The 26,569-nt window shown below is 33.3% G+C and overlaps 3 protein-coding genes and 1 pseudogene across 3 annotated transcripts; all 4 read left to right on the forward strand.

Annotated features, from left to right (window-relative positions):
• The first annotated feature begins 366 nt into the window (after positions 1 to 366).
• Positions 367 to 6,126, forward strand: LOC110697182 (peptidyl-prolyl cis-trans isomerase FKBP53-like). Its single transcript, XM_021874530.1, has 10 exons — positions 367 to 508; positions 629 to 702; positions 1,592 to 1,815; positions 1,958 to 2,094; positions 2,927 to 3,272; positions 3,430 to 3,700; positions 5,165 to 5,252; positions 5,330 to 5,371; positions 5,472 to 5,520; positions 5,826 to 6,126. The coding sequence occupies exons 1-10, from the start codon at positions 496 to 498 to the stop codon at positions 5,908 to 5,910; spliced, it is 1,329 nt and encodes a 442-aa protein (XP_021730222.1). The 5' UTR covers positions 367 to 495; the 3' UTR covers positions 5,911 to 6,126.
• Positions 6,127 to 8,423: 2,297 nt separating this feature from the next.
• LOC110697183 lies at positions 8,424 to 12,956 on the forward strand (annotated as a pseudogene).
• A 4,692-nt stretch (positions 12,957 to 17,648) lies between these two features.
• Positions 17,649 to 18,696, forward strand: LOC110697416. The gene is made up of 2 exons (XM_021874792.1): positions 17,649 to 17,817; positions 17,933 to 18,696. Exons 1-2 carry the CDS (start codon positions 17,761 to 17,763, stop codon positions 18,548 to 18,550), a joined length of 675 nt encoding a protein of 224 aa, XP_021730484.1. The 5' UTR covers positions 17,649 to 17,760; the 3' UTR covers positions 18,551 to 18,696.
• Positions 18,697 to 23,056: 4,360 nt separating this feature from the next.
• Positions 23,057 to 23,906, forward strand: LOC110697369. Its single transcript, XM_021874751.1, has 2 exons — positions 23,057 to 23,125; positions 23,283 to 23,906. Exons 1-2 carry the CDS (start codon positions 23,057 to 23,059, stop codon positions 23,904 to 23,906), a joined length of 693 nt encoding a protein of 230 aa, XP_021730443.1.
• Positions 23,907 to 26,569: the final 2,663 nt, after the last annotated feature.

A 26,569-nucleotide genomic window follows, 5' to 3' on the forward strand; every position in this document is an offset into this window, starting at 1 on the left:
GATTAAAGAGTTAGCTCATACTTCGTAAACTCATGACACGAATGATCTAATCTGCTACATACAAGATTCCTACTAGAGTTGGGAACATAGGTCGGAGCTTGCATACTTACACGACGAGCAAGCGAACTGCCCTTGTGCTCCAACTATCATACGTTGGAATGAATCAAGTCGTATCATGCTAGGCTCGTGCTGATTCTACGCCTGTCATGTTGGGCTAATTTAATACTGGGCCAAGATTTTTCATATGCCGGACCGGCCCATGATACTGGGCCATAAATCTCCAATGGGCTGAATGTAAGGCTCATGGCATAAGAATGCATAAAAAAAACCCAGATTATTCTAGAATGTTAACGTTAACTTTACCTTTGACTTTTTTTTTTTTTTAATTGCAATAAAACACTAGTTAAGCAAGAGGTTCTACTAGGGTTTTAGGCATTGCGCTTCCAACCGTCCTTCTTCGCTCATTTTCGACTTCGTCTGGAAATTTAACACAAAATGACTTTCTGGGGTTAGTACTATTTCTGAATCATATGTTTAATCTCAATTTGTGATGGAAAAAAAATAGTTGGTTTTAATTAATTCGTTCTGAAATTTATTCTTACATTTTTCTGGGTTCTTTGAATTTCAGGGGTTGAAGTGAAACCAGGCAAACCCTTAACTTTTAACGCCGAAGATTTGGATGGAAAGCTGATTTTAACTCAGGTATGACCCTTAATTTTATGTCTCGTTAATCTTTGATTTTTGTCATTTGGGTTTTTTTTTTTTCTTTTTCTTTCTTTCATTCATTTAGTATGCTTTAATCTTTAATCTTAATAAATCTGAATTTTGTTGTGATTTTTGATTTGCTATCTGGGTTATATGAGTAGTAATTAAGGCTAGACAAAAAGAAGGGAAGAAGGAAAAAAAATATATCAGGGATGGAAAATTCATTGTCTTAAACTTGTATATTTTTTGGGAGAATGTGGAATGTGAATTTTATGTAGTGGGTGTGAATGTGTGATTGCCCTTGCCTGGCTTGCTAATCGAATGCAGCATCTTAAGTTGCGGCGTCTTTACTAACGCATACAATTTTTCAGTAGTATTGGAGTGATTAACTGATGGCATTACATAAAAATATGCCTTCATGGTGACTGTTTATGGGAATGGCACTCGGTAGGTGTAGGTGTCTTGTCGCCTGTCGTGGTATTCGTACCATGAAGTAATAAAATAGAAGAGTTGCACTTCACCATTGTTATTGTAGTGCTTTTAACTGTTGTATGCTTTTTAGATTATACTTGCTCCTTATGATTGTCATGATATTATAGGATCTAAACATGTGTAGTGGCTAGAAAATATATTTCTAAAGTTGTCTGGTATTTGATTTCAACCGCATATATACCTGTAGTGGCTTTAGAAACAGATTACGGGAGCTAGTGGTGTAACTTGGTATCTTATATGAATGTGGCAGAATAGTTATATCACATGTGGAATGGCAAGTTGAAAAATATAGAGCTAGATGTTTTAATTGGTTTCAATTGAACCTAAGTTTCTTGAACTTTTTCTATGTGAAATGATTTTAAGTGGTATTGAATATTGATGTTTCTAAAATCAGGCCACATTGGGAACTGGTTCATCAACGAAGAAGAGCATCCTTCAGGTCAATGTAGGAGATAAGAGTCCAGTCTTTCTCTGCACTTTGTTGCCTGACAAGATAGAATCTTGCTCGTTGACTCTTGAATTTGATGAGGAGGAGGATGTGAAATTCTCTGTCGTTGGGCCAACTAGTATTCACTTGTCTGGCTTTGTTCAGAGCAATCTTGAAAATGATTATGATTCGTATCCTTCAATTACAATTACTAGTTTAATGCATATTTTACTTGTTATTGGCTACTTTGGCAGCCTATTTGTTTGGCATCCCTAGTGTAATTCCTTTTTCCCAATGATAAGTTTAGTACTTCCTTGATTGAGGATCCTTCAGTGATTCATATGGGGAAGATATTGCTGAGACTGATTCGGAGAGCAGTGACTATGATTCTGAAGATGTTTCAGAGGATGAATTTCTTGATGGCGATGATGATACCATGTTCCCACCTTCACCTGTACGAAAAAGTGGAGGTATAAATTTTTGCTTTTGAGACCTTTTGTTCATCAATGCATGCACATATTTTGCCCTGTTTCAATCCCACTCCCTTTCCATTCCTGTTTCTTGTATTCTAAAGAGTTGTGGTGCTTTCTCTTCTATCACCTGGTTGTTTTAGTAAAGCTAGTATAAAAAGAAATTGCCCTTTCATATTATTAACTTATTTACAAGTTGTGGGCAGATTTTGCTGTGATATTGAACCAAAAAATTCAGCCTTGGGTTTTTTTTTTACATGACCACTGGGTAAAATTTTAAAATTAGGCTTTGGCAAACAGCTATATATTTGTAAACATTTGTATGAATTTTATGTAACTAAGTTACATCATTAAAATGTTATTTTGTCTCACATTTGCTTCAGACTATTGGGTGTGTTTGTATTAAGGAGTGCATGACAGTTTGTACTCGATCACAAATATGTCATGGAGCCAATATAGAAAAGTTGTCTCAAGGAAATATCTATTGGGGAGCTATTCTATAATTGGTTAACTGGTCCTTAGCATTTTCAAACTATAATGTTGCCTTGTGCAAATGTTTGGAGGTAGAAGTTGAGTTTGTTTTCTTCACTTGCTGAACTGCTTACAGTTTTTTTTTATTCCTTTTTTTTTTAGAGAAATATCTTCATTATTTCTTGGGTTGTATCATATGCCACTTTTCTAGACAGCTTACCTTACTTTTTATTGGTAGTCTTTTCTTCCCTCTCTCTATTTGTGGTGGTGGAGGGGATGAGCCGATGAAGCATTTTTCTGGTTGAATTAGGAGTACTTGAATGTATTTGATCATTCTGATATGTTCCGTTGGTAACTGTAGTTGTTATTGAGGAGATAGAGGATGAGGAAAAGACTGCAACTGAAAATGGTGGAACCAAAAAAGGAAAAAAGAAGAAGCAGTTGGCTGATACTGACAATGACAAAAAAGCTGAACAACAAATTGTAGTCAAGGAAAATAATGGCGCCTCAGTTTTGGAGAGTGAAGATGAAGATGGCTTTCCAGTTTCTTCATCTCGCAAAAGTGAAAATTCAGAAGCTAACACAACCACCAAAGTTGTGGAAGAGAAGAAAAAGAATAAGAAGGATGAAGCAAAAGATAATGTTGAATCTGAAAAAAATTTAAAAAGGAAGGTTGATGCCATCAAATCTGGTGAAGAACAAAAAAGGTACACCTTTGCAATATAATCTTCTATGTTTGATCTCCTGATTGATGTTCTTACTGTGTAAGCTGCTTGTTTGTGTAATTGCCATTTGCTGTTTTTTGTCAATTATAAAATTCTATTTTGACATGAAACTATGAATGTAATTTGAGGGACTTTCCAGTGATGCTATTGAAGTTGCTAATGGAGATGCATCTGAGAACAAGAAAAAGAAGCAGAAAAAGAGAAAGAAAGGAAAGGCAGAGAAGGATGAAGAGGTTTCAAAAATAGAGCAAAATGCAAATGCAGAAGCTAAGCAGATAAGCAAAACTGATAAAATAGTCAAGCAATCCAAGGAGAAGCCTGCCAGAGTTAAAACCTTTCCTAATGGACTGGTCATAGAAGATGTAGCAATGGGAAAACCTGATGGTAAAAGAGCTTCTCGTGGTAGTAAGGTAAGCTTGTGTTTATGGCTCAATGATCCTTTATTAGCCCAAAGGGGGAAAAACTGTTTTTTTTTTTTTTTTGTTGTTTTTGATCCAATATTCTCCTATAACATGTTCTGATTATTTTGATATTTTCAGTGGATTCATTTGTTGGTGTTCGTGGCTGTAGTGATTTTGTACATTAATGCATTTGTAGAGGGTGTTTTTTGTGTGTGTGTGTGTGTTGGGGGGGGGGGGAGGTGGATGGGATATAGGGATTAGAACATATGGCTGGTGCCACAATAATAAGCAGCATACTTTGCATTGCATAAGCTCTTTTTTTAGTAGAGCAAAATGAATCTTGGGTCAAGTGCTGACAGAGATTTGAAGCAGAATATTTGATAACTTAAGTCAGCGTTTGGTGCTAGAGGCCTTTTTCCTTGTAGTGACAGGTTTCAGAATAAAAGGCCAAGGACTAGTGTTTATATTACCAGAAATAACCTGAACACCATGGTTTGTATGTGCACCCTTGGGACTGCCAATCATTCTATTTAAAGAGTTAGAAGAAAAGAATTGTTTACTTTCATTGTGGCCCCATCACAAGATCTAACCAAACAGATTTTGAGGTCTTGAGTGCATTGGCCTTAGAACTCACCTAAGTACCCAATATGCTGACTTAGTCTAGAAGGAATACAGGGGGTAACAGGGGAAATGCGTAGAGTTGGTTACTGTTGGTAAGAAAATTCAGATTTGTAATTTGCAAGAAAAGTCAGCTACTCGATTGAGGCGGGGTAATTAAAAGAAGGGGGGGGGGGGTTCCTTGTAGGGATCTTTGTAATATATCAGTAGAGAGCTTGGGATGAAGTCAACCCTTCGATGTTTGGGTCTTTGTAATTGTTTGATTATTCTGTTCAATCAATACAACTTCATCCGCTTCCCTATTTTCCTCTTCTATATACGAAGTATATTTTTTAAACTCAGAGCCTAAACTGAAACTGAAGTATAACTTTGGCTTGACTCTAATTGTGACTAAAATCAACTTCTGTCATTTTCGATTTCACGAAGTGTTTTTTAGTTCTGTGTGAGCTGATTGACACTAAGGCTGTACATATGTTCGTTCCCATGATCACATTCCAATTCCCCCCCCCCCCCTCCCCTTCTCTTCTCTGCAGCTGAAAATATGGTCAGCGGGATACTCTTATTGGTGTTTCTTGCTGGGTACTTGATTGACCCTGTTAACACCAATACTTTACCCTTTGATCGTTTTGTTTGCCCTGAGGGTCGAGGGTGGTTTGGTTTTGTTTAATTTTAATAGAATTGGAGAAAATAGTTGGATTGTATATCCACCATCTGAGATTAATGATCCAGGACATGAATATTTAAGCTGTTACTATGAAAACTTGGTTGATTGATTATTGTTTTAATCTATTCTGGTTGGTAAAGGATTGTAGACCACCTCCCTCAAGAAGCTTCTTACATGTCTTAAAATTCCAGGTTAGTGTTCACTATATTGGGAAGTTGCAGAAGAACGGCAAACACTTTGACTCTAACACTGGCGGAAAACCCTTCAAATTCCGTCTAGGTAAACACTCGCGTTTTAAATTTACAAATTTGTTTTGCTGTGGGATTGTCAACTTATTCTATTGCTTCATGTAACAGGTATCGGTCAAGTTATCAAGGGTTGGGATGTTGGTGTTGAAGGTAGAAATAAATTCAAAAATATAAAAAATTCTTTGTTTGTCTTATCCCTTCTTGTTTAGAGTTTTAATTAGTCATACTGATTTGTGATATTTGATGTTAGGCATGCGTGTTGGAGACAAAAGAAGACTTACAATTCCACCTTCAATGGGGTAAGGATCTTATCCACAAAGCTTGCATGTAATGATGTAGTGTTAAGCTGATGTAAAATGGAATATAAGTTAATCTTTAAATTTTGTGAATATATTGAGGATCTTACCCTCATATAACTCTATCAAGTCAAGTGATTACACAAAATGCAACCTACAAGTCTCATGGATTACCTTTCACTTCTTGTCAATCTACAATGTCTTTGTTACCTTTTATAAGGGAAAATCTGTCTCACAGCTCTCTGCTGTACAAGATTTATATGCTATTAGTGAGATCAAATCTGATAACAAAATATTTGATGGTCCAGTTATGGTGCCTCTGGTGCTCCTCCTCAGATTCCGCCCAATGCATGTCTAGTCTTTGATGTTGAATTGGTTGATGTCGCTCGATAAATTTTGCTTTCAATAGAACTTCCATTTCTGTAGACGTAGACGCAATTTTGGCGAAAGCAAGCAGTATGCATGGACAAACAAATTTTGTTTCTTTTACCTTATAGTGATGTTTTGTGAGAGAAAAGTGTAAAGTTCTGCTGAACATCAAATCTTGTTTTACATTATTCCGAGAACTAATGATATATGATTGAATTATATTGCACAATTTAGCTTATCTACTCTGCATGATTCTGATTCAGACTGTTTTAATATTTTTGTCTAATCATCTGCAAGGGCAACAAGCCCATTGCAGGTGATTTGGTGGTATGAAGAACATTACATTATTATAGTAAAGATATCAGATTTTTTTTTTTTTTTTTTTTTTTTTGAAAGAGATCTAATCTTGTGGTATTTATACTTATATTTCTTGCATATTTCGATTGTTAATGACTAACTTTGGAGGATTGTGAAAGAAACCTCTAAATTCATATGTTTTTGGTAATCTCTTTATATGCATAGGTTGACCATGTGTTGATGTGTTGATTTGAGCTATGCTTTCATCGATTTGTAACAAGCAATCCAATGAAATACGGATTACTGTTATAGATATCTTGAGTAAAGCAAAATTACAAGCAGTCAAACAGCAGTCAAACATGCCTATTTTATTACATGCATTTATTTAAAGAAAATAAGGGAATATCATGTATTTTTATCAAAAAGAAAAATAATTTATAAAATGATTATGCTGTATTATCCGTGATACTTTCTAGAATAAATGTTATACTTCATATGTTTTACAAAAATTACAACATTTCTCATTTTTTTTGACAAGACAACATTTCTCATTTAATTAATAATATATGTAGAGGTGTTAATTCAGTTTGAGTTGGGTTAGTGAGGGTCAGGTCAACTTGGATCGGGTCAATTTGAGTTAATGTCATAACCTTATGCAGATCGGGTTTGGGTTGGGTCATGCTTGAGTCTGGTCACGTCGGGTCATATATCTTATCGGGTTATTAATAGGTCGGGTTTAATTCGAGTTTTTAACGGGTTAAAACGAGTTAGGATCATTCTCGAGTTCGCGTCAGGTTCGGTTCAAGTCAATAATTTGCGGGTTATAATCAGGTCGGGTCATTTTGGGTTCGGGTTTCAAATATTGGGTTAATTTGGGTCTCAAGTTGATTTCAGGTCAGGTCATATCGTGTTCGGGTACTTATTCTGGTCGGTTTGTTAACAATTCATGTATTGACGTCTACGTTTAATCATTATCAATTTCTTCATTTATTGCATTTTTTTCACTTATATTATGATAAATAATTTCATATAAGTTCAAATTCGAACTAATCAGTTTATGTAAATTTAAGATAAGCTATAATGAGTTCATATTAATTCCGATAAGATAGGTTTTGTTAAGATTTTCGGAAGATAAGTTCAGACCCTATTCTGATCTATTTTTCATTGGTTCCACTCATTTTAGGAAACAGTTTCAGATTAGTTTATATTCGAGTTAATAAGTTTAAATAAGTTTAGATAAGATATATAATAAGTTCATATTAATTCCAGTAAGATAGGTTTTAGTTTAGATTTTTAGAAAATAAGTTGAGTTGATTTCGGGTAGGGTCAATAACAAGTCGAGTTGATTTCAGGTCAGGTCAATAACAAGTCGGGTGAATTTGGGTCGGGTCAATATCAATTCGAGTTGATTTCGGGTTGGGTTAGTAACAGATCGAACTAAATTTAGATCGGGTTAGTAACAGTTCTGGTTAAATTCGGGTTTTAACGGGTCAAAACAGGTTTGGGTCAAACTCGGTTTAGGTTGGGTTCGTTTCAGGTCAATAATTTACGGGTTATATTCAGGTCGGTTCATGTTCGGGTCTCAAATACTCGGGTAAACTCGGGTCTAGGGCTGGTTTCAGGTTGGGTCATATCGGGTTCGGGTCACCAATTTTCCGTGTTTAAACGGGTCGGTTAATAATTGGGTTTAGATAAATTTTTCGGGTCGGGTCAGCTTTTGACAACTCTAAATATATGTAATGAGAGTGAAAGATAGCTCAAGTGTTTAGATCTTCCCTCTCGATTCCAAGGAATCGTGGAATCGATTTTCATCACCTGCCATTGTGGCTCTCCAAACACAAAAGGATAAAAAATAAAATAATGATGTAGGTAATTATCAATAAATAATTATGAGAGTGAGGTATAGGTGTTTGGTTCATCAAGTTGGAATGGATTGTTATGGAATCTCATACTTGAGAGGTATTGATTCAAAAACCCATACTAATCCAAAGTTGTTTGGTTTTATAGTTGAAATGGATTATATCCTTCATTAATAAAATACATTGTGAATCTTAAGGGGGAATTAGAACCCTTTGGGTATGAGATTCCATTACTTAAACCCTTACAAAACAAAAAACTAGATAAAATGGATTCTAAATACATTTTTAATCCATTTCAAATGATCCAACCAAACGACCCCGGACATTTCCTAGAGAATATATCCGATATTCCTCACAAAAATCTAAATACTTCTCCGTGCGTCGTTTTGAGTTTTTGACGTTTATATGCGATCCTTACCCGCGTTCTTCCAAGTCCCACGTCTTTCATTCAAAGCCAAGGTCTTGTTACTGTGTTTGTGACCTTCTTCTCTTCTCTCTATTTTTCTGATCACAATTCACAACACTTTGACTTCTTAATTATTCTGAAATCATCTTCAAAATATGGGGAATATAGTATGTTTATTTGGTGGGTGTATTGATCAAGCAAGCGTAGGAGTGATTGAAAAAATGGGGTCGATTCGAAAAACTTGCAGAACCAGGCCTTCACTTCTTCAACCCCTTCGCCGGTCAAATGCTTGCCGGTGTTCTCTCTACTCGTATCAATTCTCTTGACGTCAAAATTGAGACCAAAACTAAGGTTTTAACTCATAATTTGATAATTAGTTTTCTTGAAATTGAATAATTCTTGCAATTCTGGGTGTTTTCTGTATGTGGGTATTTGATTTTAGGTGTTAATTTTGTGTGAATTTCATGTATTATATCTGGGATTCTGGGATTTGATCAACTTGAAAAACCCTTATTTCCAAAATTGAGATTTTGATGGAGTGTAATTCTTACAATTTTATGTGATTGATTTTGTGGGTGTTTGATATTTTTATTGGGGGGGTTTTTGAATTATATATCTTTATTGTGATTAGGGTTTCTTTCCCTGCTAGGATCGGTTACTATTAAGGTTTAGGAGGGTTTTTCTTTATATATTTATTTTTTGTGGTTAATGTTGATCATTTACATAAGATGAATCACTTGTGCTTGGATTTCTGTTAAATTGGGGGAGGTTTTGTTCTAAACTTTGAGGCTTATAGTTTAGATGGATGGTGCGATTATCCAAATTCGGATAAATAACTTTGATTTTTCTTGTTGAATATTTGCTGCATGAAATTTTAGTGATTGTTGGAGCAGCAGACTTAGGTGTCCTTATATATATGAGATCAATCTAGTGAGGAAATTTTCTGCAGGTTGTCCGAGTTATTGAGTTGTTACTGGTTGTGGCCTGTTCTGAGAATTTAAATTTGTGTTGGTATAAGGTAGATTGCTAATATCTGAGTATTAAAAACAAATGATTTGTTAAGAAAGCATGGAGCAGGCTTCGAGGTACAGTGGAAATTTGCTAGTTGCATTTTTTGTGGGTGCTTATGATTTAGTGCGGGGTGGATGTAACATTGCTTGTGAGTTGTGATAAGACATGTTATATGGTTTTGAGTAAAATAATAACGTAAACAGAATCATTCTTGATTTCTTGGTCTGTAGGTTTTTAAGTGGATTTTTTACGAAGGGAGAAGTTCCTGATGTAGGCTCTTATAGTATTAATCAAGAAGGATTCAGACACCGGAGAGATCAGCTGCCTCACTGTAGTTCCCTAGCAGTAATTTATAGTTTTGTGTGGCTTTAAATAAGCATTCTTGATTTCCGCTTCAAGTAATGATTTTTCTCCAAAATTATTCGAAGGTCATGCTGCTATGCTTATCACTGCACACAGCATTAATATTTTGACATTCTAAATGATAAAAAGTGTGCTCTTTTGATCAGTATATTGACTTCAATTAGGAATAGACCAACTAATTATTCCAAAAGTTGCCTAATCAGGAAGGGTCGACCTGGTACGACCAGCCAGCTAGACTGCTAGGTAATAGCTACATGGAAATTGTAGGTCAAGAGGCAAACTTGAGTCAAGTATCACTGTTTCCTAAGATCTTAGCTCTTTATGAGATATATTAGGAGACCTTGGCTAACCTTCATATAGTGTAATGTGAAACCAAGTAAATACTCAAAAAGTGAGGACAAAATCTTCAAGATTAATTGCTTTCTGCTGAACATTTATAGTATAAAGCATTTGTGACGAATTGACAATGGCATCATTCTCTTTAATAATTGATACATTGGCAAGGTATTGTCAATGACTACATCAACTTGTACTTTTTTTTTTACGGTTTATTAGTTTTTCTCTGTGGCATTTTTGTTGCTTCAAGATGCTTATAAGATTGCAAGATTACTAGTGCAATGGTGTCTATGGTGTCCCCTTATACATTGCATATTACAAAAGCTTCATTATTTAATACCGGATCCTTATCTTGCATATCTAAATAATGCTATCTTGCAGGATAATGTCTTTGTGCAAATGTTATGCTCAATTCAATACCGTGTGGTCAAACAAAATGCTGATGATGCGTTTTATGAACTGCAAAAGCCTAGAGAGCAGATTCAGGCCTATGTTTTTGATGGTAATATTCCCAGTTTTTTTTCTTTCTGCTTACATTGTGTACAAGAGCGAATTCATTCCTCATGTTTGTTATGTGTATGATAATCCCTTCCTCTCCTCTTGTGTAGTTGTGGTTCACTGTTATTTCTTTTTCTCTCCCAGAGTCCCAGTTACTAATATTTTAATATTTGTGATATTGTAGTTGTTCGTGCTGTTGTCCCAAAGATGAATTTAGATGAGCTGTTTGAACAAAAAGGCGAGGTTGCTAAACATGTACTAGAGGAACTTGCAAAGGTAATGGTTTCTAATACACGAACTATATCCCTGTTTCTTCACTTCTTGTCTCTTCTTTGGCAAACGCATATCTGAATTTGCTTTCCTTATTCTTAGAATTAGCTTTCTGCTCCTATGCATACCAAATCTATGTTTGGTCTTAGCTCCTTCGTCATAGATGTCTCTTTCCATTGCTCCTAGGGTGTTGGCCTCCTAATATAATAAGATCTCATAGCTGTAGACATCAGCCTCTCCTAGCAATAATGTACAATTGTTAACCCATGATGTGATCACTGAAGACTGGAGTGTTAATTGTGACTGTAAAGAAAATTAAATGAACTTACTTGGTTCATACTCCCTCCGTCCCTTATTTTTTGCCCTATTGCAGATATATAGGTCATACTTATAAAACTTTGACTATGAATTCTCGTTAATCTATAAGTGATAATATATTAATGTGGGATCTTATTAGAATCGTTTCATTGTATATTTTATTAATATCAAATTTTTATAGTTTTCATGCATATGGAAATTGAGATAACGTTTAAACACGCATCTTGGAGACTATGAAAAGTCAAATGGAGCAAAAAATAAGGGACAGAGGGAGTACTTTTTAGCTCATTCCTACTAAATCAATAGTGTTCTTAAGTCAGTTGGGAACTTGTGGGGGAGTTATCCATGTTTCATGTTTGATCTCTTCAAATGATGATAAACTGTGAAACCTTGAACAGGTAATGGGAGAATATGGATACAGCATAGAGCACATTCTGATGGTTGATATTATACCTGATCCAGCGGTTCGCAAAGCAATGAATGAGATAAATGCAGGTTATGATCTCATTCCGTTTGATGTTATAACTAAACTATTTGTCCCTTTGCAGATAGAAATTTTAGCATATTGGAGTGCAATAATTATGACATCTGAAGTGATCTTTATCTTTGTAAATCAATTCCTATGGTCTTTGGCTTTCAAGTTCTAATGTTGGTAACCTAACCAGAAACTACCCAAGGTGTAGCTTGTTCTACTGAAATTATTTAAAACCTGCCCTAATTTCCTCAGAAAACTACCAATACCAATCCTAGAGGAAAATGTTTTAGGTAAAGTACTACAAACCACCCTCATTTGATGTCTTCATATAGATTATTACTTTAATTGGAGTTTCAAAGAATAGTACCCTGTAAGTGACTATTAATTGACAAATTAATGTATGTGGGTGGCTGTTGGAATGCGACTAAAGTTAGGGGTGGTTTTAGATATTAAGTTTTTAGTTAGGGTTTAAGTTTTTTTTTTTTTTTTTTTTTTTTTTTTTTTTTTTTTTCCCCTGGGGTGGGGGGCCTTGGGTTCTGAATAACACACTTAAAAGGCGATATTTTTGACAGTTTTCTTTTAATGTTTGATTTCTATAACCTTAATTGTATATATTTACAGCCCAAAGGCTTCAGCTAGCTAGCGTGTATAAAGGAGAAGCAGAAAAAATTCTGCAAGTGAAGAAGGCTGAGGCCGAAGCAGAATCCAAGTATTTGGGCGGGGTTGGAGTGGCAAGGCAAAGGCAGGCAATCACAGACGGGTTGAGAGAGAATATATTGAATTTCTCGAGCAAGGTTGAAGGAACATCCTCCAAAGAAATCATGGATCTTATCATGGTCACTCAATACTTTGATACAATCAGAGACCTTGGTAGTCAATCAAATAACACCACTGTTTTCATTCCCCATGGTCCTGGTCATGTCAGAGACATCAGTGACCAGTTACGAAACGGGCTCATGGAGGCAAAAAGTGCAAATCTAGATGGTAATTAACGTCTTCGATTTCAGATACAATGCTGCTGTTATTACTGAACCTTTTTTTGTGTTTTATTACAAGTCTGAACTGTGTTTACGCAATCAACTTTAGACTTGGTAAAGAAATGACAATGTGGAGAAAAAGGATGATAGGCAATAGCTGTATACTTATATGTGTTTTTATTGTGAATGAATTACATTGGCTATTTTCGAAGTCCATGACTTTGGGTATGTTTCTCTGAAATTTTCTGGAATACTCAATAGTCCGTAATGTAGTCTAATGTGTTTATAATCTAGACATGAATCATATTTTTTCGATTTTCAGCTCAAAATTAATAGTCGTGTTTGTTTCGACCAGATGCATAGGAAGTCTAATATAAATTATTATGGAGTACTATGTTTGAATAGGTAACAACAATTTTATAATACACCTAAGATTTAAAAGAATGGAGGGAGTATTTGATACCTTATTTAACATTTACCATGACAAAATCCGATTTCAAAGGGTATCACTTGTTGGAGATGTGAAAAAACTTAGATTGCCCGGATTCTTCTAAAACACCCTAGTTGAGGGGAAGTGAGTAAGGGAAATTCCCACCCTAAGGTTAGAATAGTGTGAATCGAGTCTCTTTTCTTATAACTATCTTTATTGCTTTATTTAGGTACTCTCTTGATTTTATCTTACTCTTAAAGTAGGGGTTTTACAAGTGAGTTTTAATAATATTTTTATTATTTTCTTAGTGATAGTTATGAGGCCTTGGGCTTCCAAAGTTGTGTTAATTAGTCAGTGGGCTATCTTGGTTCATTAATTAGTTATTAGGACTTTTATTTAGTTTGCTTGCGGAGCAAGTAGGATAGATTTATTTTTCCTATATATACTAGTTATATGTCAATTATTTTAATAGGATGTTTTATGAATTAAAAGTTGAGATTATTGAGCTTTTGCTTGAAGAGAACTTTGTTAAGGTTCAAACTAGCTGTTAACTAGGGTTTTGGGATCGTTGCTCCTAAGATCAAACTTAGAATTCGTTGCCTTCTAAGACTATCTTTCAAATTTCCACATTTAAATCACTCAAATCCTTCCAATAAATATAAACCGTCAAGAATGCGCATCATAAAAGGCTCCTGACCACTAGGCTAAGCTTTGCTTGGCAATTAAGGTATTATAAAATCATGTATATTAGAAATCAACAATTTTTATTTTATTCTCTATATAGAAAATTGACAAATTCTTCCAATTAAAATTATATCACATAAAGTACATGTGTAGAGCTAAATATAGTCATACGAGATTAAATAGTGGGCTACAAGACCTTGTACTTTGACATGCCACCAATGATTTTCAAGCTACAATGATTTTAGGCTACATGTTCTATCAACAATAAAATAAAATTTGAAATATTTTCTCCTTAAGCCATAGTTATAAATTTTATAAAAATTGCAAGCAGGCACTTAAAAGTTTAAACTAGAAATGTCTAACATTCATTAATTGAATAATTGTAAACCTTAAACCAAGCATTTAGTCCAAGCAATCTTCTTATGATTGGTACTTTTTCTATTAATAATTAACTAATGAAGCCATATCACTTCTCAATCAATCAAATTGCAAATTCTTACACCACCCCTCCAAAAATTGTTACTTAGTTTTAACTTTTGTGGAACCAAAGCTTGAAGCCTCTATAAATAATATAATCAAAGCCACTATTTTATTTTTATTTTCACATCTTGTACGGATGAGGCATACATACCCCCATATCATGAATAATGACAATAACAAAGTAATAAGAACCTTGAGAAATTATATAATTGGGCCTCTCCTATTGCAAACATCAAACACTGCTCTTAATTCTTTGTTTATGTTTTTCACAACATTGAACTTAATTTCAATCAACTCAATGTATCCTTTGTTTCCTATTTGTCTAGGAATCATTTACATAATTTCACAAGTAATCTTTATTCTAGTACCTTAATATTGGTCCATTCTCAACTTTATAATATACTAGTATATGTTTTTTTTTTTTTGAAAATCTTTATTTCATTAAATTCTGAAATTTCTAATCAAGTTTTGTTAATTATATAATTATTTCATTGATTCACTGGGCCGGGCATGGGGCAATCTTCGGGTAGGGCCGTAAGATGGCCAAGGCACGGTCTAATCGGGGGTCTTTACGGCAGGCCGGGCCTAAAGTGGGCTTTATGCCATGTGACCCATGCTGATATGTTTCCCCTAACTTTAGGCCCATAACTGGCCAAGGTCCATAGACCCACAACTTCTTGTTATTGATTTGATGATAACACTGTAAACATTAAGATTTTGAGGACATTCCCTGATTGAAAATAAGCAGTTTTGTAGTTAAAAGAGTGAATTACAATAGACAATGATATTCACGAGATTTGATTATTTTACATTTAAGATTTCAATCTCAATACTGCCTTAACTAGTTAACCAACTAAGCTATAGATACGACAAATATAATGATTATACATCGTCACGTCCGGTACTTGTTTGCTTCATTCGATTAAAAGGATAGGTTAAAATCTTTCTATATTATTTTATACAGAGTAAATCAATAATACATGCAAAGATTCCTTCCTTTGATTTCTAAACAGCTGGTACAATTATAGTACCTTGTATTTTACTATTCTCTAATTTAACGATTTCTCCTATAGCATAATTTGTGTTGACAATGGACCTTATAATAAAATTATATATTAATTTATATGAATTGATGCACATGAACGTATTGTCCTTTTGCTCGGCCTTCAACTAATGAATTTAATGATTTGTCTTTCATCCAATAATTAAATAAATAATTAAATGATTTGTCGATCCATTTGGCATTGAATCTTATAAATGCTCCCCAAAAATTAGACATTACAACCATTATTTCTTTTATTTTCTTTTTTACTGAAGATCCTCTATGATTTAAAGTGTATTTTTATATTAGAAGAAAGATCCAGGAAGCTAATCCTCAGAAGAATTATTAATGCCTAGATTATACTTCAAAATTATTTTCAGTTTTGTTTAATTGCACTCATTATTGATAAAGTTCTTTTTGAAAATTTATATTGTACTCTCGGGATAGACCAAAACCTACTTATATTATACACACGCTGTCAAAGTTCCTGATACATGCATTATCGACATACACCCTTTTCTCTTGTAAGTGCACCACTTGCAATAGGTCATGGACCCATCACTAGTGTGGTGCATTGCACTTGTATGCGCACATGGTCGACGTCCCAAGAATATGTATAGTCACTTCGATTATCCTTAACCCAATAGCATAGGTTAAATTCACTTTTTTTAATTGGATTTATTTTTTAAATGCGTTGTACCAAATGCCCTACCTATATTAGTCCACGTCAAGTAGGATTTATTCAACTAAAATTTGATACTTTTGTCCTTATATACTTATCTTATCTTTTAAAAAGAATGAACTGTTAATCGTTAAGGTCTTGTGCTCATCACATAATATTTTTTAGTGAATTGTAAAAATGATTAATGATATTTACTAATTTCCTAAAGAAATAAATTAAAGCAAAGATTTATCTAGTATAATATACCTAATAGCAATTGATTCAAAAAATTAAAATCGATTGTACTTAAATTCCAACCCAATTTGATTTTCCAATGCCAAATTAATAATTAAACCTTCTTAATTGGAACTAAATATCTTACTCTCACCAAAGTAGCACACTAGTACATGTATACACAACTTGGACTAAGGTATTAGTGCACCACATGCAATGGATCCTCACGGACCCATTCGAGAAGTGCTATGAATTCCACTATTAGCAAATTAACATGATCAATGTCCCAAAGGCATGTTATAGGCTATAGTTATTTTTGATAGTTTATCAAAATTAACACATGGATATGTTAATTAGGCATTGATTTATTTGACTTAAATGTACCTAGATTAAGTTATATGTGCAATTAATTCATAATTGATTGAATTAATAGTACAAAAATCTATGCTTAAAACTTCCAACTAGTACAATTTATGTACTCGATCTCTCGACACCAATGTCTATTAATGAAAGTCTCAGGACCATGATTGAATGACCCTAAAGGTTGATAGCCCTTTCATACTTGAATCGTGATTGGTCACAAATGCATTAAAACAATTTTCAATAACACATTCTCACTCCAATTAATTGCACTTATATATTAAAATATACATATGTGTCTAAAGGGTTACCAATTTCTAATTTGGGTGTATTGAGTCTTGAATGCATCCACTAACTTTTGTTTTATTACTTTAACTAACATTATCTCACTGATTATACTGTATTGTATATTATTTCACTTCCTTTAAAAATATATTACTTCACTTCCTTCAAAATTATGGAGTAATAAACTACGTAGTTAATTCAATTTTAATTGATAATAATTCTCCACTATAAGATATCTGTGCTGATGAGAAATGAGAGTTTAAGTTAGGGATATAAAAGGCTACTCAATATATCTATATGGTTTAGAACTCCATCTTGATCAATGTACAACACTTGTAATTCTAACATTTAACATTCTATAAATGATATACGAAGTGCATAAAAACTCATCACAAAAGCAAACATTAAGCAATTTTTTTTTTTTTTTTCATATAACTTAAACTACTGATGAATAATGGTAACATAAAATAAAAAATAATAATGGTAGTAAAAGGACATGACATGCTTTTTTGTTACGAATTATTATTGAAGTTCCAAAAATTTAATAGTTTGGTAGGATCTCCACAAAAGTACAAGAGATTTTATCAATCTGAGTTAGGCTAATAAAATCCCCATATTCCCATTTCATATAACTCTTTTATTATTTTTTTAAAAATCAGTAATTTTAAGATATTATTAATTTAATATCATCTACCCAGACAAGCCAGCTGTGATGACTCTAACTTGTCCCATAAACTATACTTTAAGCCCTTTGTATATATATGTATATATATAGTTGCAGCATGGACATACTATCAACTAACTCTTCAATTCATTCTTCATACAAGTATCAAATTCAAACCCAATTATTATTTTCTGAAGAAAATTAAATTCAAGAAGAAAAAAAAAATGGCTTGTTGGTCACCTGAAAATGCTACCAAGGCATACATTAGAACTCTTAAAATGGTAGGCATTTGATCATTTTTTACTATATTGCTTAAGAAAATACAATTTGTTTCATGTAATGTAAAATCGAGTTTTTCGAGCAGTATCTCATCATGTGTTTGATTTTTGTTTACAGGAAACAAAGGAAAAGGAACCAAATGCGGCCGAATTCATCTCAGCCCTAGCAGCAGGGAACAATGCACAAGTAATGGTTGCAGCATGTGCCCAAAAAATGGTGACGCCAAACTTGTTAGCCTTAGTTTCTGCAGCACATCAAACAGGAGGTCATGTAACCTGCATTGTCCCTGGACGCGAAGAATTACTGTCATCTAAACGCGCTCTTAAGTCAGATGCAAAATTTGTTAACTTTGTTGTTGGTGATGCAAAAGATTTGTTGCTTAATGAGTACAAAGACGCGGATTTTTTCCTAGTTGATTGTAACCTCAAGGACTACGAGGGTGTCATGAGAGGGATGCACGTGATGAGAAGAGAGAAAAGTGGTGTGATTTTGGGTTATAACGCGTTTTGCAAGGGATCTTCGTGGCAATGGAGTGGTCTAAGGACACATTTGTTGCCTATTGGTGATGGTTTGTTGGTTACCAGATTTGATGGAAACAATGGAAGAGATGTTATGGGTGAGAAAAGTGTGAAGAAGAGTAATTGGATTTTTAAGGTTGATAAATGTACTGGTGAAGAACATGTATTTAGAGTAAGATCACCTCAAAGAAAAATAGAAATTGCTGCTGGTTTATAGACTTAAGATTAATATCATTATTAGGCTAAAAGTTTTGATCGATTGATTTTGAAAGTGGTTGAATTCCATTTTTATAATCTCATATGTAGACTTTGCGAGTGTAAATACGTAATGTAAGTAATTTTAAGCCAAGATTTGAAACAAATTTTTTGAGTTATTGAGTTTATTAATTTACTAATCTTACACCTATCAGAGATTACAACTAGATTCGGATTAATTTAGTTCAAGTCATATTCAAGTGATGATTCAAACTGTTCAATTCAATTTGAAATCCATCTAAAATCATACTATACAAATTGATTCTACTTTAATGTAAATTTATTAGTATTCTCATATCAATTTTGGACTAGATTAACTAGTTTGGATTGGAGTAATATCAATGCGAATCTATTCTCATACAAAGTATATATTAATTTTGGACTAGATTAATTTGTTTGAACAAGATTATTATCGATAAGAATTAAAATCAAATCATATAATTTTGGTTAAAACTCGTGTAACTAGGTGTAAGTCAACTTTCTCACATCCATCAAAAATTAATAATTAAAGAGAAAGAAAGTGTTCTTGATGAAAATATCACAATTTGTACATATGAATAATTGAGCTAAGTAGCTAGTACATGTTACTTTCCTTGACATTATTATATGGAGTACTTTCCTAAGCCTTGAAAGCATGCTTAGCTAAATTGTACTTGTTCATTCAATAACTATGAGGATATAGTGATATACAGTATAATATACCTAGTAGATCTATTAAGCGCTAAACAAAAGGACTAATTAATCAAATTGTAATGTCTTTTGCCTTTTTGCTCCAATTTACAGCTAACTTACCTCTTCACTTTCTTTTTAATTGGTTTAGGATCAAGCAAAGGTTAAGAAGCTAACTTTACTAATAAACAAAAATTAAAGGAATTGTACATACATCAAGAAGCCACTAGTTCAAAGCTTGGCAAGTTGGCTTGTTAATTAATCTCTTCCTTAATCCCTTTGATTATGTTAAAGTTCCATTACGATTCTTATCTTCATTCATTCTCACAAAATAAATTTCAAATAGGAAAAACAAAAGGAACGAGGAGGTAATTTCAGCCAAATTAACAACAAATTTTAACTAAAGGTTCTCCGTAATTTGTTTTCTAAAATTTCTTATTTGTAATAAATCAACCAAATAATAGATTGGAAAATGAAGTTTGTTTTCTAAAATTTCTTATTCGTAAAAATTGATTTGTGTTGAACTATTTCCATAGAAAACTATTTTCCTGTTAACCAAAATATGGTCACTGCATGGCGTGACATAATCTCATCAATTATCACGACTACTTTGGCATCCAGTTTCTCGATCTATATGCACACGCTAGTCTATAATTTCGTTACGAAATGTATTAATATTACATGTTCGTTTAACGAACCCATTTTCCTAGACACCTTGTTACCAGAGAAATGTTTGGCTAGATATACAATTTGAAAATTCACAACTCCAAAGATAAACCATACACATAGTAATAGTTAATAAGTTAACATTCACCCACGACCTCTCCAATGCTAGCTTGTATTAGACAATTTACATGTTGCACATACTGATAAAACCTCTGACATATTTCAGAGTTTCAAGATCTGACTTTAATTTTCAGACTTCATGTTATATTAAAACTATGATAATTTCCATTCTAATTGCTCTGTATTAGCACTTAATCAATGAGCCAAAAGGCACAAACCACATTATATAGCTTAGTTTCATGTGATTACTGACTAATTAACAACTCTGTAGTACTTAATCGAAGAGCCAAAAGGCACAAATACATTCTGTTTTCATGTGATTACTGACTGATTAACAACATAAACAAGTTGCATTGCTGATTATAATGATATAATCGCGCTAACATAAATGCTTCGATATCATATGATCGTGTGCTGGATGTAGCTAACGGCAAGCAAGTAATAACACCAAATCGAATTATGGAAGAGAATCTAAAATACAGTAAGATGCACGAGTGCAAGGCGTAGGACCACATTATTTTGTTCAATGAATAGGTAAGCTGCTGCGAAAGCATTAATTTTAAATTTCTGCTGTATGCACCAAATGGTGGCCTGGCCTTAAGGAAATCTTATCTGTAAATTATATGCAACACTTTGAAATTTTCCGATATAGACAATATAATATCCGATGCATCTCATCGAGTGGCACGAATTCATTAAAGGCAGGGGAGAAGAATCTCAAGAGATGTAGGAAGCAACACAACAAGTGAAGGAAGCAACTACAAAGAAAATAATAATCATGTTTGGTCAGGCTTCAGTAAGGTCTAAGTCATACAACATATTGGATCTCTTTTTTATTTTATTTCATCTAATTATGATTCAATAGAGACCGCGAGACCAGCAATTATTAATGTGTTATCGAGGGAAGGGGGCAATGCAAGCAGGAACAGATCTATGTGCTGTGTTCAGGAGGCAGCGCGAAGACCATAATTCTGCCAAGGGAACCCTTTTATTTAGGTAAGAAAAAAATAATGTTATGGGAAAGTGGTTGGAAGATAAGGGAGTCTAAAGAAATTGTGATTATTTTGACATTATCTTGATAGTAAGGTTAGAATTGCAGGAATGGCTGTGGTGCATAGCGCGATAATTCTGTCAGAAATCATAAATATCAGATGGTTATTAGGGAAGGGGGGAGGTAACTAGAAGATGCATTGTAAGATAATAAAGGAACAAACAAAGTATGGGATAATGCATGGGAGTGGCAAAAAATTCACAATCTGATATTAACTTCTTGCCTTGGTTGTTTTATAACAGTTAACATGCAGGGATTGCAGGAGTTATATCTGTGTATATCCATGTCGATGTCACGATTGATCAAATGAAATCTATGGGTAGAGACAGTGAAGCCAATCGTCGATCTATTGTACAAACAACATGATCTAGATCAGAAATAGAGGATGGATTAATGAGTAGTAGTCATAAGTTCATAATTTCTCTGACAATACTTACTGGTTCATGAATTTGAAGGTTCCAGAGCAGGCTAAATTCTGTGTTTTTACCTGATATTCTGATAGGATTACCAGTTCTCTGGAAAATATGTAATGTAAAGCATTGTGTTATCTGAAACTACCTTTGGATAACGTTACAATTTACATTGCATATTACCTTCACTCAACAATTTCATTTTCATTTCACCAGAACAATCAATCAATAGTTATACGGAGTATTGGTAATGTACCAAATGAGGGGATTTATAGGTTGATCCCGGGTATTGGGTGAATTTTGTTTATCTCAACCACCACGCAGATTTAAAGTACAACAAATTAAAACTCGCTAGAGTTACCATCACAACTATTCAAGGTACCAGACTATACTAGTAGCCTACCTTACAACAATCTATGATGCTACGTACCATATATATATATATATATATATATATATATATATATATATATATGTTTATACACAATTTGACTCTTTTGTTGATCCCCGAGATCATTTATGAGTTCTTCCTTACGAAATTAACTATCAAGCTATTGGATGAGGATGAGATACGGATTACTAATTAGTACCATGGTATTCTTAATTAGTCTTATACGAAATATAATAGTACGGCAATAAATGTTAAAATTACTGAGCCTCCATATCTATGAACTTTCCTTAATAAACTGCAAGTATTTCAAACTAAATAATTAGCTTATTGAGTGAAAATCACACAATGATGCCGTGTCGAATTCTCCTCTCGGAAGCAAACCGTACAGGTGAGTACATAAATTTATGGAATTTAGTACATACAGTTTAGCTTAGGATAATAATTAGTACAAGTACTACAATACTAAAACAACAAACCCTCCAACATTATTAAGATTATTTCATAAAAAGACTCGGCCAAGGCAACCGCGTTTTAATGAAAGATTTAATTAAACTTGGCCATTACAATGTCTGTCTCCCAGGTCAAATCTAAGCAACAAGAAGATTTATAATATATTCAAGTAAGTCTCTCTGATAATAGCAGTTTATATTTTCAAAAATGTTCAACAATTGAACAACATTACAGCTAATATTGGTTACTTAACATTGGAAAATGGCACAAACGTCAGAAATCGTCGTGCGTGTATAAGATAGGAATCAAATCCAATTGTTCATTGTTTAACCTTATAATATAAGGTTAATGTAATCGTAACCAATGCAAGTATTTCATTAATTTCTATTGGAGAATATTAAGCTTGATCGTCGAAGGTGAACATTAATCCTAATCCGTAGGTTTGGGTGCAAATTTGTCACTAGTTTTGTTTACGTACGTGTTAGTGTATTTTGTTATTTCGTAAATGACCTCGTATTATAACATCGTTTCGAGCATGTCACTGTTACAAAAGATCATCAATAAACAAAAATGCCAGTTGGCATGTCAGTGTTTCTTGCAACAACTCGCCTTAATTTTCTAGCTCTGCCTCCTATATATACATTTACCAATTTTTGTAAGAAATCTAAGGGAATGCATGTAAGATAGGAAGCAATAACACAAACTACAAAAATGGAAGGAAAATTCACTAACTGGTCAGCTGAAAACGCAACCAAAGCCTTCCTCGAAACCTTAAAATTGGTAAGTACATGTACCACTCTCATAGCCACCCGTGGTTTTTATCTTTTTTTTTCAAGTTTTCAGTGTTACCATATCGTGTTATCTTTAACTTTTTATCTATTTCCGTCATTTTTTTCTTGGGACTAATTTTGTTTGTTTATTCTTTGATGTAATGCAGGGAATTAAGAAGCCTACTGGTGAGCTGGATGTATCGGAATTCATCTCAGCTATAGCAGCAGGAAATAATGCACAACTTATGGTTGTTACGTGTGGTGAGGACACGAGCCTAACTACGCTACTAGCGCTAGTGGCCGCGGCTCATCAAACTGGAGGCCGTGTTGTTTGCATATTTCGCGGTCTAGAGGAATTTCAATCAACCATGCAAGCCTTTGGGCAAGACACCACAAACCTAATCGAGTTTATCATTGGTGATGCTGAGAGGCTAATCCTAGAAGAATTTAAGGACGCGGATTTTGTACTAAATGATTGTAAGCTCATGAATCACGAAGCAATTCTTCGAGCAGTGCAAGTAAATAGTGGGAGGAAGTGTAAGGGGGCTATAGTGTTGGGGTGTAATGCATTTTGTTCGAGTTCATGGGAATGGGCCGGGGTGAGGACTCAATTGTTGCCTATTGGAGAAGGTTTGTTAGTGACTAGAATCGCGGGTGCTAATGAGATGAGAGAACGAGGGAAGGATGGTCGTCGTGGTAGCTTTGGAAGGAAGAGTAAATGGGTTGTTAAAGTAGATCATCATACAGGAGAAGAACATGTGTTTAGAGTTTCATGCCCTAATGAGGATTAAGAAAGAGATGGATGATTAAGGGATGGATAATTACCTTGTTTAATGCTATGAAATAAGCAAAAGTATTGTTTTCATAGCATTATTATTGGTTCATGGCATGAGTATAATCTATGGTATGTAATTGTATTAGATTCTTTGAAAGTAAAGCTAAGAAGTTGTAGATATATTTAATGGTGTAAGAGTTTGTAGTATGTAATGTAATACTCATATCATGCATGCCTTATTGCAAAGGAAAGGGACTCGTTTTCCCCTTGATTAGCCTAATTCTTTCTCCCAAATTCTCAAAAAGACTATTTATTACGTTCTACAACCTCCGTTACATTATCTCAAGACCTTATTATCACATGAATGATGTGATTATACGTATAAAAACCTTACATAATAGTTGTGTCGAATTTATATATCAAATTACAATCACATAATTATAGATCATTATTATTTCAGAAAATATAAAAGTGTAATTTAGTCTTATTAAAATGATATTATTATGTGTAATATGACAATTACCTACCATATAAGAACGAAAGGAGTATTAAAATAATATTTAACTAAACAACGCAAAGAAAAATATGCTAATAATAAAGCTCCATATGCTTAATAAGCCAAACCCATTTTATATATTTAAAATTGAGTTTACCAACAAGATTATAAATTGTAGAGTAGAGATAGATATAGAGCATCCCTGGCGACATCTTGTTGCATTTGAATTGTTATGGATGTAATGAGGAAGAAATTATTGTATGGTTTTAAAATGGTACTTCTTTCTATTTTACTTCGTATATTGTAATCTGATTAGTTACTACGAATTTACGATATGTATGATAACCAATTAACCACCCCTTTAGTGAGGGACCAAAAAACATTGGCACGTAACCATGCAATAATTGCTTATTTCATTAAAAAATAAAATTAAAAATTAAAAAAAAAATAAAAAAATAAAAAAGATTATTCAGGGTGTAATTACTCAGTATATGAGTAGTTTTTGGTATTTTTAAGTCAAAACAAAATTCTAATTCCTTTAGTTTTGGCTCTAAAAATATTATAATAGATCACTTTTTACCAGTAGCACCTTTTAAATCAATACTCTATAAGTTATACAAGTAATAATTATTAGTTTTGGAAAAATATTCTTGAAAATACTATGACCAATAATTATATTGATTTTCCCTAATAACTAGATGACTATATCAACAGTCAAATAACCAATATATACAAGATACAACTGTTCAAATTAACCAAATAAAACATCCAACATCTAGTAGTCAAATAAACATGACATACATATCAGATGATACAACCAAAATTCAAATACTATTAAGGTTGAGGTGGTGAAATAGTGACATCGCTTTCCACTTTATATCCCTGAGATCTAGGAATTAAACGTCATGGGACTCATTTGAGGGATTTTCCTTATCTCTCCCCCTTCAACGAATAGCAAAATACTATTCGTTTTTCTATTTTATTTTTTGTTCTCACCTGCAAATAGCCAAATGTCATCAACAAATGAATTGAAATCTATTCGATTACACATAACATAGAAAATCCAAAATAAAATTGATCCAATTCAAATAACCAGCTTGCAACTTCTATTAGAACTTGTCTCCATCAAATCCTCTCCTCAACACCATCACCCCAAAAAAAAGGTATTGAAAATGTGTTAGCAAGAATGCCAAATAGAAGAAGTTAAGAAGAGGAAAGACAAAGAGTAAGACAACTAAAATATACAAGTACTTGTGATTGTCACATGTTGGTGTGTTAGTGTGCTACTACTTGTTTATAAGCTCTTTTCAAAAGTATCGCTCTATATGTTTGTCTTTTTTCTTTGTGTTTTCTCTATCTTTTTGTTGTTATTTTTCTATTGCATAAAACAATGTGCCTACTTATTTGTGTGCAACAATCTTTATATATAATGCTAATTTATCTCCATTTTGGGAACTTAAAAACTTTCTTGGCCTTAACATACAAATATAAACGTCAAGGTACAGTGGTCCAAGAACTTGGCATTTTTTCAATTTAATGAGATTGTTTTATTATTATTAGCAAAATAAAAGCAAATAATATAAAGATTAGTGGTAGTAAATTTATATTGGACCATACTACTATATATGACAAAAATAAGGAAATTATAGTTATGAAAAAGACTTTTGCCTAAGTAGTAAGTACGAAAAAAACAGCAATTTGAATGTGTGATGATGATGTCATTAGAGAAAAAAAGATTAATGTCATCTTAATGTGAAGTTGATTTTAAAAATAAAGACACAAAGATAATTGATTTCCTATAATGAGTTCAAGGAAATTTAAGACTTTTGCTTCAATGTGAAGTTAGTTCATTAAAATTCTATTGATAGGACATTTCATAATTATTCAAGAAATTTGTTCACAATGTTTTTTGAAGGTTTGAAGTAGTAATAAGTCATTAACGGTATAACCATAAGATGGACATTTGGATAATACAAGAGAGAACAATGGTATATACTTACCCTTAAGGTTGCATGTAAGAAATTTTTTTTTGAATACGTAAAACAAGCTTTAATCAACACAAGATTTTTATCACGCATTCTTAAATTGCTACCATTTGGTCAAGTGCTTGTAGGATGTGCGGTTGAATTTGCTAGTACTACGTTTAAAAATTAACGAATTTAGCTTGTGGTAAATGAAGACTA

Source organism: Chenopodium quinoa, unplaced genomic scaffold (assembly GCF_001683475.1).
Source record: "Chenopodium quinoa cultivar QQ74 unplaced genomic scaffold, ASM168347v1, whole genome shotgun sequence".
Classification (NCBI taxonomy): Eukaryota; Viridiplantae; Streptophyta; class Magnoliopsida; order Caryophyllales; family Amaranthaceae; genus Chenopodium; species Chenopodium quinoa.

Excerpts from the sequence above, each read along its gene's own strand:
- LOC110697182 (XM_021874530.1), top strand. Across the intron at positions 3,273-3,429 it reads TCTGGTGAAGAACAAAAAAG|TGATGCTATTGAAGTTGCTA; the intron begins GTACACCTTTGC and ends GGGACTTTCCAG. Across the intron at positions 5,253-5,329 it reads ACCCTTCAAATTCCGTCTAG|GTATCGGTCAAGTTATCAAG; the intron begins GTAAACACTCGC and ends TTCATGTAACAG.
- LOC110697416 (XM_021874792.1), top strand. The coding sequence starts at position 17,761 with ATGGCTTGTTGGTCACCTGAAAATGCTACCAAGGCATACATTAGAACT. Across the intron at positions 17,818-17,932 it reads ACATTAGAACTCTTAAAATG|GAAACAAAGGAAAAGGAACC; the intron begins GTAGGCATTTGA and ends TTTTGTTTACAG.
- LOC110697369 (XM_021874751.1), top strand. The coding sequence starts at position 23,057 with ATGGAAGGAAAATTCACTAACTGGTCAGCTGAAAACGCAACCAAAGCC. Across the intron at positions 23,126-23,282 it reads TCCTCGAAACCTTAAAATTG|GGAATTAAGAAGCCTACTGG; the intron begins GTAAGTACATGT and ends GATGTAATGCAG.